The sequence below is a fragment of the Melanaphis sacchari genome, unplaced genomic scaffold, assembly GCF_002803265.2.
Source record: "Melanaphis sacchari strain LSU unplaced genomic scaffold, SCAv2.0 Contig80_pilon_pilon, whole genome shotgun sequence".
Taxonomy (NCBI): domain Eukaryota; kingdom Metazoa; phylum Arthropoda; class Insecta; order Hemiptera; family Aphididae; genus Melanaphis; species Melanaphis sacchari.
The window spans coordinates 1,467,820-1,481,713 of record NW_020271570.1 but is presented as its reverse complement, the minus strand read 5'-3'; the positions used below and the strand labels follow the sequence as shown (position 1 = coordinate 1,481,713).

The 13,894-nt window shown below is 27.6% G+C and overlaps 1 protein-coding gene across 7 annotated transcripts; it reads left to right on the top strand.

Moving 5' to 3' along the window:
- Positions 1-3,605: 3,605 nt before the first annotated feature.
- Positions 3,606-11,161, top strand: LOC112602009 (dual specificity protein kinase splA-like). 7 transcript variants are annotated; one of them, XM_025349921.1, is made up of 10 exons: positions 3,606-4,309; positions 4,437-4,557; positions 5,820-5,897; positions 5,987-6,289; positions 6,455-6,511; positions 7,353-7,611; positions 7,682-7,803; positions 8,921-9,190; positions 9,737-10,450; positions 10,520-11,161. In XM_025349921.1, exons 3-10 carry the CDS (start codon positions 5,871-5,873, stop codon positions 10,679-10,681), a joined length of 1,914 nt encoding a protein of 637 aa, XP_025205706.1. In that variant the 5' UTR covers positions 3,606-4,309; positions 4,437-4,557; positions 5,820-5,870; the 3' UTR covers positions 10,682-11,161. The 7 variants fall into 7 exon arrangements, with proteins under 7 accessions (XP_025205706.1, XP_025205709.1, XP_025205705.1 ...); XM_025349924.1 differs by having other exon boundaries at positions 4,434-4,557; positions 7,682-7,794; XM_025349920.1 differs by having other exon boundaries at positions 4,434-4,557.
- Positions 11,162-13,894: the final 2,733 nt, after the last annotated feature.

The window sequence follows — 13,894 nt, the reverse complement described above, 5'->3', positions numbered from 1 at the left end:
CATTTTTATTTCCCTAAAAATGATCACAGACAGATAAAAAGAATAATGATTGTAAATCCAATTCATTCATTACAGAATCTAAAATCATCACATTATGAGTATGGGTAACAGACATCTATAAATACTATTATTTTAAATAGGTACCTATACATAATATATGTAGAAATGTACAATATTATGTCGTGACTATTGTGTATAAATAATGAACAATATATTCCTACATTGAACGATTGAACACAGACACACAGCTTAAATATTAAAATATATAGTTATTCTTATTTGTTGTGTTGTATAGTGGAAATTTACGAATAACGCATGTAGAGATAATATCTTAACGACACTTTATGGGCGTATGGCTCTCGCGTTTACAGCCGATGAGCCAAATATGGAACAATCGTTCATGTTTCATAATAGATGTGTAAATATTTGCAGTTAACACGTGTGCACATGTCGTCGTCCTAGTGACGTATAGATGCACCATGTAGTATAGCTATTGGTCGGGTGTCAAGTGTGAAATTAATTATTACTTCTTTAGTACTTACCATAAAAAAAAAAAAAAAAATAAAAAAAAAAGTTCCTGGTAACTACATGTAGTAGACATAAAATTATATAGGTATTATATGCACCTTTTAAGTTTAAATTTAAATTTTATATCTATAATAAATTAAAAAAAAAAAAAAAGTTTATATTATTTTAGCCTTATAGGTCCAACGCGTAACGAAAAAATAATTTCCAGGGCAAGAATATTTTATTATAATTTATTATTTAAGATATCGCCAATACGTTAATAATAGTAGACAGTAATAGAAGTATATAACATGCACTATGTATGTACGAAAAAAAATTTTAAAAACAATTGAATATCAAATTTGTAGTGAGTCATCCGGTTATCGCTAATAAAAAAGTTTAGAATCACTAGTCTTGTAGATTTGCATACAATTTATACAAATAAATAAATTATAGTGTAACGATATAGGTACTAGACGATAATAGCGCGATCAGTATATGATCAGTGATCAGAATCAATTATTTACTATTTCCATACAGTTAGTTATCGGCTATACTCCTATATATACAGTATACAAAATAATGTTTTATATGAATAATCCACGAAAAACAAGCCAGAAAAAAAATGTACAGAATAAAACCTATGAGAAACGAACCAACTTAATTGTGTTAAAAATTAATAATATTAATTGTTTATGATTAAATAAAATTCATTATATCATACATATTTAATTCTATAGTAATTAAATCATGTATAATCTTATGATATCAAATATGTAATATGTATTTTTAGAGTCAATCCAAAAGTTAGATTTTAATAAATGAAAAATTTGTGTCCGAACTGTATATGATATAGGTGTTTAGTGAATAACTTTAAAAGTGTTACTTATCATGTAAAATTGTAAAGTATAAATACCAAGTAGATAACTTAAAATATACCTTATTAACGCAAAACATTGAAACATTAAGTTTTTGAATTTTTCATCAATAGTATTAAAGTAACGAGTATAGGTACTTAAATATTTTACGTTAAAAAAGTCACATTGATTACATTATACATACATACAAACTAAGTGAAAAATAAATTGTATTATCTACTTACAAAATATTATATTATTTTTATTGCATTTATGAAATTGTTTTGCATTTATTTATAATATTTATAATAACATTAATAACCAAATAAATAAATAAAAACAAAAAATAAAATTTGTATTTTTTACTGTAGATATCTTTTTAATTATCGCAGTATATTATGTACGAAGTACGAATTAAATATTAGATATATTTATTAAGAATTAATTCTCACCAAACAAAATGCATCAATATTAGAACTAATGATTCCAAAGAATCGTTTCTAATTTTAATTTACATATCATTAAACGATTTTTACAACTAAATGAGTGATTTAATAACAAGCCTAAAAACGGTATTCCTAAATTTTGTGTCAACAATAATAATATAAAGATATTACACAATATGTTGATTTTTCTATTTTTAATTCAATTTTTACTATGGCAGACGAAATGGACAAAAATTTCAAAAAAGGATAGGCCATAAAATTTTTTTAATGTGTTGTATCAGTGCAATCTAATATTTTTTCCGTTAACTTTTTATTTGTTATATGTGTTAGGAACTTTGCTAGTATATCATCAATATCAACATCTGAAAGAACGTTTTCGACTTTAAAACGCCTGAAAACTTTTTTTAAGAAACAGAACCGGGCAAGAATGATTAGGTATATAGTAAGACTAGTTCTTACATGGGCGTAGGTAAGGGGGTTTGGGTTTCAAACACACCCTGAAATTAAAGATAAAACTGAATAAACAATTCATGTTTAATTTTAATGTTTTATAATATAAATATAGATCTAGACCAAAACCCCCTCCGAAAATATTTCCTACCCACGCCCATGAGTCTTTATGAGTGTGCATATAGAGATATTTAAATTGATACTGAAGAAGTTATCAAAAGATTTTCAAATACTTCAAAAAAAAAAAAAAATGAAAGTAGTAGGTATAGTAATATTATAGTATGTTATATATAATTTAATTATTTATATTATATATAGGTATTTGATTTGTTTACTAAAGTACTTATAATAAATTTTAATTAAAGTAGAACTATAGGATAAACGTAGTTAATTAAATTAAAAAAAAATGTCATACTCATAATTTAAATAATCTTGTAATTTCATATTTTATTGAGCTTGTTAAAGTTTTAAATTTACTAGCCAAAAACATATTTATATTCTAACCATTGATTAAATAATAAATATACAATATGACGTATAATAATTGTAATTATTATAGGTATGTTTAATCAATGCTCTATAACCAGTGGCGTAACTGTGAAAAAATCTAGGGGAGGGGGCAAAATAATTTATTTACCATGATCAAAACCCCGTGTATATTTGTATTGTTTCATTTTCTCGGAGGGGGGAGGGCAATAATACCTTTGCCCATCACAAATCTGTCAGGGGGCTCACTGGCTCTATAACATTCCAGAAAAAAAATCTTTTGCTGGCTTCGGCTTTGTATCAATGTATAATAAAATTGTCCGCATAAGTGTTTACGGGCAATGGCGGCGTATTTTATTTGTGCGGTAATATTATTTCATAATCAGGTAATGGTTTTGGACTTTTGGTCGCATAGGTAGTAATTAGGTACCTGATACCGAGCCGATATAGAATAGTAATAGATAATATTTATTACATGAATAGTATCATGGTGATAACTGGCAACTCTAGGTCCTGTTTCGGCGGCTCTCGGTAGCTCGGGGGGGTCTCACGTGGAAGTGAAAAACTGGAACTGTGGAAGGACCTCGATTTACCCGCAAACGCGAACCGTTCGAATCCCGTGTCTCTGCGGTTTGAACGTCCCGCCTTCCGCCGCCGCCGACGACAAACGCGAAACAACAGTGCGAAGTCACGGTGACGTCACGTGTTCGCGAGCGCCGGCCACCGTCGTACCCGAGTCTCTTTCACCGATGCCTCCCCCCCCACGTGCGAGCGATCCTACCGTGTCGCCGCCGACAAGCTGCTGCTATCGCGCACCGGCGCACCACACATTATCCGATCGGGAATCGCGCATATGTCTCTAATCGCGCGTCGCGTTTATGTACTCTTTGCTTTTATTATTTTATATTTATTTATTATTATTATTATTATTTATATTGGTTTTTCACACACACACACACACACACACACACACACACACACACACTACACGCAATTACGCGCGCGCGCACACGCCAGTACGCCACACTCTTCTTCGCTCCCGAACGTGTTTTCTTCTTTTTTTTCCCCTTCGTTCTTGATTCTTTCACTGATTATCATTAAATCTGTTTGTGTTCGTCGTTTCGCTTTTTTTTCTTTTTTTTTTTCCGTCCGATTATAATATTTATTTATAAATTTTTTTTACACACACATACACGCAAATCATTTCGTCGTGTACGCCCGCCGCCGTATTTGCCATAATATAGGACATTTGAGGACATTAAGCATACCTAATAATTTTGATTTATTATTTTCGACTGTCGTTTCGCGCGTAGCATTGTGCACTTGTGCACGCAGAAGCATAACGCTTAACTCCTTCGCACGCACCGCGGCCGACAGACGTACAGTCACATTAGTTGCACTATAACACTTGCATTATTTTGGGTCTGATAGACAACGCACGCTCTAAGGACCAGTCTACCAGCTTCTTCTGCTATCACTAACATCGTTATCGGTTCTCACCATCGCTGCAGGATTTTAATTGGTGGACTGCTGCAAGCTGTGACGAGATGATCGACACCAACGGTAAGACATTAAGACGGATCATTCAATCATTGCGATATGCACGTATCAACGGGAGAGTCCTCTATAGATCAAATCGCATTTTTTTATTCATAATTTATTTTGACTTATCGTCCGTGTGTTGTAGCAGACCGTTTTTTTGTGTGAACACTTCCGGAGTCTGGTCGTACCACAGCTAACCAGAGAGACTTAAAGTGACAGAGCAGAGAGCGTTTGAAAGTGCTTTCCACGTTAAACATAATATTATCGAAGTGAGTACTTTTTTTATAGTTTCAGTATTCGTTTTTAACGCTCAATACAATCGGTATTGTTTAAAAATATAATTTATTAAAGGTTTGATGGGTTCGTGTAGGTAAAGCCATAATCAAAAACCGATGAGAGAAGTAGTAATAATAATATAAATTTGTATGTCTTCTGTTATTTTTGGATTTGTGAATTTGTGATTAGATTTAGTACTGGCGGGACGTTATCGATGTTGTATTGTATTCTAAAGTATAATAAGCAGTCGTTGGTATTATGGCGCGACGATCATTTATCGTGTTTTTCCAAATCTCATCACCGGGCAGTTCCTTATCATACATCGGGGAATACCCATTCGGTCGCAATGTATACGCGCTAAATTAATAACAATGTACATCTATCTCTTTCTTTTTCAATTTCTCTGTTTATCTTTGAGGTATCGTTAATAGATGTATTGTTTTATAATTATTGTTTTATTGTTATATTGTTATACGTACTAGTTTTCCAGGACAACGGTTTCGTTTTATCTTAATCGTTGTTCGTCGAATTGCTCGTTTCTCATCGGTAGTTCGGTTGTCTATTATTTTATTCGTGTACACAGGCAATGACATTTCATAGACTACGTTCTTATAGCAAAACCGTATCCTAGTGAGTAGTGACTAGTTGCCTAGTTTGTACCACTACTCAGACATCCAGTAGCCAATATCCACCGTCGACGTAACCTAAGAAGAAAAAATACTGTTTAATTTTCGATATTTTTATAGGTAGGTACGTAATGTTTTTTGTTGATGCCATCGTAACTATTTCTCAATGATTTATCGACTTCAATATTTACATTTGCGTTTTCTTCTCTTTTTACTCGCCTAAAAAGTTATTTAAACAAATTTATAATTTTTTTGTATTCTAGACATTTTTATATAGGATTTTAGTAATTTTTTCCGTTTCATGATTAACTTACATACAAGATAACAATTCACAAAATATATAAAATGATATACTTATCGTTTAAATCGTTTTAAGTGGATTTATTTTAAACCGTTTCTCAATGTTCCTATTCCTGGCATTTTTTAACTTCTAAATAATAATTTTTTTAATTAATTGGGTGTATATAAGTCTTTCTTAATTTAGGTTAAAATATATTTAAGTGAATCTACCTGTATACTAGTTATTTTGATAAATATTATAATAGTTGTGTTAAAATGAAAGATACTTATTAAGTTTAGATCTAAGGTATTAATTTTATTTGCTAATTTTGTCATTTTCCTTCAAATAGGTTTCCTTTGTATTTTCTCATCCTTCTTTCTTGCATTACTGCCAAACTAATATGTCACAAATGAAACGAGGCCGCAAGGTATTTACTAAAATAGCAACATTTATATAGTTTAAACATTATTGAAATTTAAACTATGTTTTCATAAACTAATTCATAATGTTATGTAGGTAACATATACTAGCATTGAAGAGAGATATCAACACTTGGAACTGTCTACTCTGCAACAGCAAACATTTAGATATAATAATCACAACGTGGCGGATAAACGTGTTGGATCAACTATGGTGCCCAACCGAATATTTGTCGGTGGCTTATCCAATGGCACTTCAGAACAAGATTTGCGAAATTTCTTTTCAATTTATGGCGAGGTTAAAGTTGTAAAAATTGTCAAAGATAAAGCTGGGGCTCTTAAAGGATTTGGTTTTATTACTTTCGGTTCTGAAGAAGAAGTTAAAAAAATAATTGATGCTGTAAGTTAATGTTACTCATGGAATGAATTTATCTAATATATTTGAAACTACATACCATCTGTATTTCATTTACTTATATGTTTGGTAAATTCCAAGTTGTATCCTATGTTAATGCTATATGTACCAATTTTTATATTAGTGTTAACAGTGTGTTTTTTATTTTAGGGCCCTGTTTTGATATTTAAAGACAAACGTATCAACATAGCTCCTGCTTATGAGAAAGTATGTGTTAAATTATTTTTTTGCCTTCATATTTTTCGTAGATAAGAAATTACATGATTAATTTTTAACAAGTGTGTGTACTTAAAAAAAAACAAAACAAAATAAACCCAGTATCTAACTTGTTATTAAAGAATAACTGATATAGGTACTAGCTATGCTCTATCTATTTTTTATGTTCATATTCTAAATTTGTTAAGTTGAATTTATGATTCTAAGTTTTTATTTGTTTTTAATGATAACATTTTTATTGGTATAATTTGATAGTTTTTTATATTCATATTAGTATGTGTTAATAATTATTTTTATCATTAATTTTCAAATAATTTTATGAATTAACGTGTTCCATATAATTAAAAAAAAAAAATCAATTAAATAAAAGCACATTTTTTGAAAATTGTATGTTAGTTTAATTTAAGATTTTACAGTTGATAATATTTATTATACTAAAAGAGTTTTTTTTTTACTTAGTCAATTGTATAAAATTTTTTTAGATATTTTTGGTAGATACTTAATAAAATTGTTTCATGTCTATAAATTTTCACTACAAATAGAGTAGAAAAAAAAACTTACATATTTATAAATGCATACATTTGAGGATGTTTTAATGCTGCTAAATTGTTACCAACTATTTTAATTATAGAGTTAAAATATAATATTTATTAGTGATTATACCTTATCTAAACAAATGATTTGGTTTTTATGGGTTTTCATAATTTATGTGTACCACAAACGATATGTGTGTTAACTAAACATTTAAATAAAGATGTGTATGCTAATAATTTTTATATAAGTATACTGTTTAAATTTGGTTTTAATTACTTGTTTTTTTTAATACTATTAGGATAACAAAAGTAATTACGATTCAAACAACTCTCCGCAGCAGCAATCGCACTTAATGTCATATAGTAGTCAAGTTCAACAATATTCAGTTCCTCCATTACCAACTCCAGCTCAACCAATGTTAGCACCAGTTATGTATACCTATCAAAATGGAATGGCTTTTTTTAATATGCCAATCAATGGAAATACTTCAGTAACTCCTCAACCTCCTGGTCCACAAAACTCATCTTCAACAGAATCCCTCCCCAATGTATATGCAGGTAATTACTTAAAAATAACTTAATCTATGATTATAATCAACAATCAGTTAATTTGTAATTGTGTATTTAGCTCCTTATGGAACACAAAGTGCTACTAGTATGCAAGGTTATAGTGGCCAACCTATATTCTATCCAAATCCAGTGCCTCAAGTGCTAGTACAACAAGCTTACCCTAATTTACCAGTAAGCTCAGTGAGTTTTATTAAATACAAAAATTAATATTTTGTAATTTTTAATACGTTTTTTGGTAATTTATAGAGAATATCTGCTAACTATTTGTTTCTTTTTTATCTACATGCCATATATTAATTTTGAGTTCAGTGGAAATAATTTTGTGTTAGCTTTAATATTTGAGTGAATTATCCAACTAGATGAGAACATTATTTGTATTTTTATGTTGGTTTTTTACAATATTTCAATTTTTAAGAGACGTGCGAGTATACAATTTTGTAATTTAAATATATTTATGTATATATATTACTAAGAAATTAAAATACTGTAAAATAAAATGAATGTTCAGAAGGTAATGCTCTATCTTTAAAGATAATTAATCATTTATTGTTAATTGTTCTAGATTGTTAACTAACTTTATTTGTTTTTTAATAATATTTTAAAATTAAAATTAACAATATAAGATTGATTTTACTGAATTCAAATTTAGTGTGGGGTAAGAGAGTAAAAACAAAAAATATATTGATTTCATATTTTTCTAGATTGTAATACTTTTTCTATGTTAACTAACAATTTAATTTGATTAAATTATAGCTTAATTTTCTCAATCCAGCAATACTGAATATATTTTAAACATTAACTCAATTGTTAATGTTTTGAGTAAGATTTATTAAAAATTTAATATTTTTTAAAACTGTGATGTACTGCCTAAAATAATAGACATATTCAATGTCCATTCTAATAATATTCTCCTCATATTTAAACATATCTCATTCAACATTAGGTCATTTAAACTTAATTAACTGTTGCAAGAAAAATTTGCATTGTGAGATTAATGAAATTTTGTTAGAATATAAAATAAAATGTTTTTAGTAAAAATTATTACTACCATTTTTGCTTAAAAACTATTACTATGATTATTAGGAAAAATATTTGATGCTTTAATTTTATGTTTGGATAAAACAAAAAAGGTATTGTGATTCAAAAAAATAAAATTAAAAATATGGCTTGTTTTAAGAAAAAATAAATATCAACATATTTTTATCTAAATCACGAAAGAAAGATATTTGTATAAAATAAGTGAAGATCAATTAATTAATATCATTAATCTATTATCATTAATCTATTATCATTTTAGGTTTGTAATAGTACTCAAGGATCAAAGGTTCTTTTTTCGGTCCCTTGTGACGCACCTTATTATTCAGGAACTCAAATGTCAGGTATGATACCTAGTCCTGATATGGCCTATCCAATGCCAATCATGTCGCCATATATGCCTTATATGGTCGCAACTTCTGATGGCAGTTACCCGTATTACGATCCAGTTATGGAAAATATTCAAGTTGTTCATCAGCCAGTATTTACTGAACAAAGCACAAATCCTAGACCACCATCATCGGATACTTCAGTAATTATATTATTTAATATTAAAAGTTTTACTTTTGAGCTGAGCGAGTTAAAGTAATTAATTTTTACTGTATATTTTGATTTTGATATAATTTTATGTTATTTAACTTGGTTAAAATAAAATAATACAATCTACTTTTTAATTACTTAAAATCAAATAGTTTTCTCGAATATTTCTAAATTTAGCTGAGATGAATGAATTATTTACCTTAAACATTTATGTTATAAAAAATATACACTTAAATGTTTTTATTCGCTTAATAAGTTTGTATAATAATTCATAAAATAATTTAAACAAACTTTCATCTTAGTTAAAAATTAAGATAAAAAATTAAATTATTTTACTTAAATAAAGTTAATACAATTCTATTTTTCTCAAAATCATTTTATACTTAATTTTTGTAAAGAAAAATATTGTAATTACCTAAATCTCACTGTATTCTATGTTAGTAGAGTAATAATTAATAATTCAATTAGATTTTTTATTTTCTCGCTCAGTTGTATATAAAGTGTGCATTATGTTAAAATAATGAATTTGTGGGTTTAGGTAGGACAAGCACAAGTAATTACCACAAATCAGTTTGTATCATTGATGTCAGTAGTTAGAAATGATGAGGAAAAACCTCAGACATATACCTCTGAACCTCAGCAGTTATGCCTAACTCCAGTCATAAGTTTAGCAGAACCTCCACCACAAACAGTCTCACAACCAATCGTTTCTAAACCACCCACCACATCGTCTACACCGGATCCTGAGAAATCTGACCAATCACCCAATCAATTACTTATGACTCAAATCCAGTATAATATTAGACACCCTCCACCTTCTATAAATTTACGTCCAGAGCAAAAGGACTGTGCAAAGCAACGTGGTGATGCTCATCAGTATCAGAGCAACAACAATAATTTATCTATTAAAAATAATAATGATTACATGAAAAATGGACCTAAAAAGTATCTGGAGGCTCGTACATTTTATAAAACTGGGCCAACTACTATATCTCATCCCAGGAATACTACTAATACTACTGGTCCTATGGTCAATTCATCTTTTACTAGCCCATTTTTTGTTCCTAATACAAACTTCCGTCACCGTTTTCCTAAAATGCACTATCCTGCTGTTCCTCAGGTGATGTTAAATCCAAATTATCCTTATCACAATCAGGGAAACGTTCGTCCTTCTAATGGCCATCAGATGTTCAACAATAGAGGCGCTAGATATGGTGGCAACAACTACCAAAACAACAAGAAAAACTATAGTGTAAGAATGACAATAGTAGTAATTGCATAATTTTATTTTTAATCTTATTATATATTTTATAATATTTAGTCTTACAAGGGAAACAAAATCAATCGATATACATCTGACCAAGGCGATAATCCCGAAGTTTCAAGCAGTGAAGATAGTCGTACAGACCAGCTAACCAGTGTTGATATGGGCCCCCCTCAGGTAGAAGGCATGTGTTCGGACATGAGGTCAATGGCCATTTAAAAATAAAAACAAAAAACTGCCGCTTTCTTATATGATCAAAGATTAATAGCTCCAACAAGACTGGCCAGCTCCTAAAATTTTTGATTTTTATAGTATTATTTAACTTAATTCCCCCTCCTCAAAATTCAGAAAATGGCAACTATCTTGGTATATAAAAAAATATATTTATATTTATACTTGTAAAATATTTTGCCCTCTGTGTTCAAAATTGTTATTTATTGATAATTCATAAACACTTATTAATAGGTAGTTATGCAAATTATGGCGACCCTTTATGACAAAAAGAAGGCTGTTTAACTGTGATAAATAATTATTTAAAAAAAAATAAATATCCATTGTTCAGGCACCTTAAGTACTTAATCCAAAAGTCTAAATGATTTTTGCTCAATAGTGCTCGAAAGAATTTAGGTCTTATATATTATATGTATATATATATATATTATATATATATATATATATTTTATCATTGTTAACATATACTATTAATGTCGAGAATATTATAGATAAATAATAATAAATTTAATATGGACTAAAAGTACATTAACATATTAAATGTAAAATTATATCCTATAATAGAAAATAATACATTTAACTAAATTAATGTATAATATATAGTCTTAACATAATATTAAAATATTCACTATTTAAAAAAATAAAGGACAACTAAAATACTAATTATGATAAGTAACATGTATCTTCATCAATTGCTTACTGTAAACATGAAAAGCAATAAAAAAAAAGTATTTAGTAATAGTAACTCTATATAAGTGATTTTTATTTCGTTAGTGTTGAATTTTATCAATTGTGCATTATTTATTTAATGTGTTATTTATATATTATACATTTTAAATTATTCAATATTTTATTGTGCAGCAAATAATTTATTATCTACTGAATATTATTTAAATTAAAATTTAATTTTGAAATATTTAGACTTAAATGATAATATTTAACACTTAACCAAAAATATAATACATTTAAATATAAATAAGATTTCTATTTTGTGTTACTAAAATGTGTTTTGGATCTATTAGTATAAAAACGAAATATTTTTTACTTTAGAGTTACTAATTACTTATATCAAAAATTTTAGAAGCCAGAAATTGCATTGTTTAGTCTAATAATCTACCGTTATTGATGTACTTGAAATCAGTTTAATCAAATATGAAAATACCTATTTATTACAGTTTAAATATTTTTTTTATTATCAAGATTAGTGTTTTTTCTAAATTAATTTGATTTAATTTCTAAAATATTTGTCTATAGTAAACTTATCATATGAATTACCCAAATAAAATCATATAACTATATTTAATTTTAATTTTAAAGATCAATATGATTAAGTACTACTGTAAATAAAGTAACTATATAACATATTCTAAGATGACAATGATGAAATGCAACACAAACGACTGAAAGTTATTTTGTTTTAACATTATGTGAATAACAGTAGTTTTATTGTGTGTCTATGAGTTTCTCGTTACTGCCAAGTATATATTTATTAACAATAATTTATATTTATTAGAGACAAGAGAGGAAGGGGAAATATTAAAGCGGTATTTTTTGTGGACAATTAGTGATCTCTGAATTACTGGTATTCATTTTTGTATCCTATTGTAAATATAAAAAGTATGTTAGTGACAAGTTGATTAGTTTTTAAGATTGTTCAGTAGTCATTAAGTTTGTTAAGTTGCAATTATATTTATAGTTTATACTTACTATATTTATAGTTATTTAATAAATAATCTAAAATAAATTGTTTATAGCAAAGTGAAAATATGTTTTATATTTTTAATCCTTTCAACAGTTTAACTTTTATGAATGATGATACACCCGTTGTCATTTTTAATTAAAGGTTCAATTAGCCTAGTTTCCTAAGGTGTTGATTAATGCATCAAATTAAAATGTCTCATATACTTAAAAAAATTATTAAATAACAATCTCCTACTTCAAACATACATTTATTCTTCTTATTACATATTATTATAAGTCGTCAGGTTATAAGCAAAAATAAAATGATTGAATTAATAGACTATAACAAATTAAATAATTAGTGTTAAAGTACAATCAGTATCCAGTAAACTATTAGATGTGTGTTCAATTTAAAAACAGAATACAATTTGCTTTTGGCATCAAATTTTATCTAGGCTCCAAATTCTCAAGTTTTACTTATTTTTATTGAGCATGTACAGTTTAGTAAGAATAAATGAAATTATGATGAATATAATATTATGTTCAGTATGAATTTTATAAATGAAAAGATTTGTTTTCAATATTTAATAATATTTAGTAAATATTTTATTAATTAAGAGAAAAAAATACTCTTATATTTTAATTTTTCAATAATTTTGACACTTATTGTTTTTAAACACTTATGTTTTTTAAACATTTTTTAAACACTTATGTTGTTTTTATTATTTATCAAATTAACCAATTTTGTTGTGGTGCAATACATTATTATTTGCTTATATTTTATATATATAAGTTATAATTATCTGTCACTTTTAAGAAAAAGTCAATAATAATAAGTACATTTTTTATGCTATTTTCAACTTCTGGGCAAGAGGACTATTATGACAATATTAACATTTCCTGGGCTATATAGAAATTGCCCTGTTAAACCTAGGTAATGTAAACCAAAATAATTTTTTTTTATCATAAGCCTTATCCTTATCTTAATAATTGAATATTATCATCTTACTATTTATTTATTAATACTTATTCTAGTATTTGAAATGTCAACAGAAAAATGTATGCCTAACAAAACATAAACATTTGTACTAAATGACTAATAATATATTGTATAGTATCTAAGTCTACTCTGCTATTAAACATTTAATTTTCATACAATAAATTTGTTTTAAATACCTATCTGAGTTATCCGTCGTTGTCGAGTTATAGTAAAAATAGCCGAGCGATTATAAAAAAAAAAAAAACACAAAAAGTTGATAGTTTTAAACTTATAATGCGATAGTATTATGATGTTTATTATTTAAAATAAACATGAAATATAGTGTTCTAATATTCTACAGTTTTAATGACACTTGTAGTATTTACACGTACGAGTAGTTGCACGTATCGTCAAATATTTATCAAATTTGGGAATTAATGGAAATTGTAGGACTCAGCGTGTCCCAACGACGAATTAGCAGCGGAAGTAGTTACTATATTGCGTGTGTTCTAAAGGCAGGCAGTGCGCGTCTCGACGTGCAT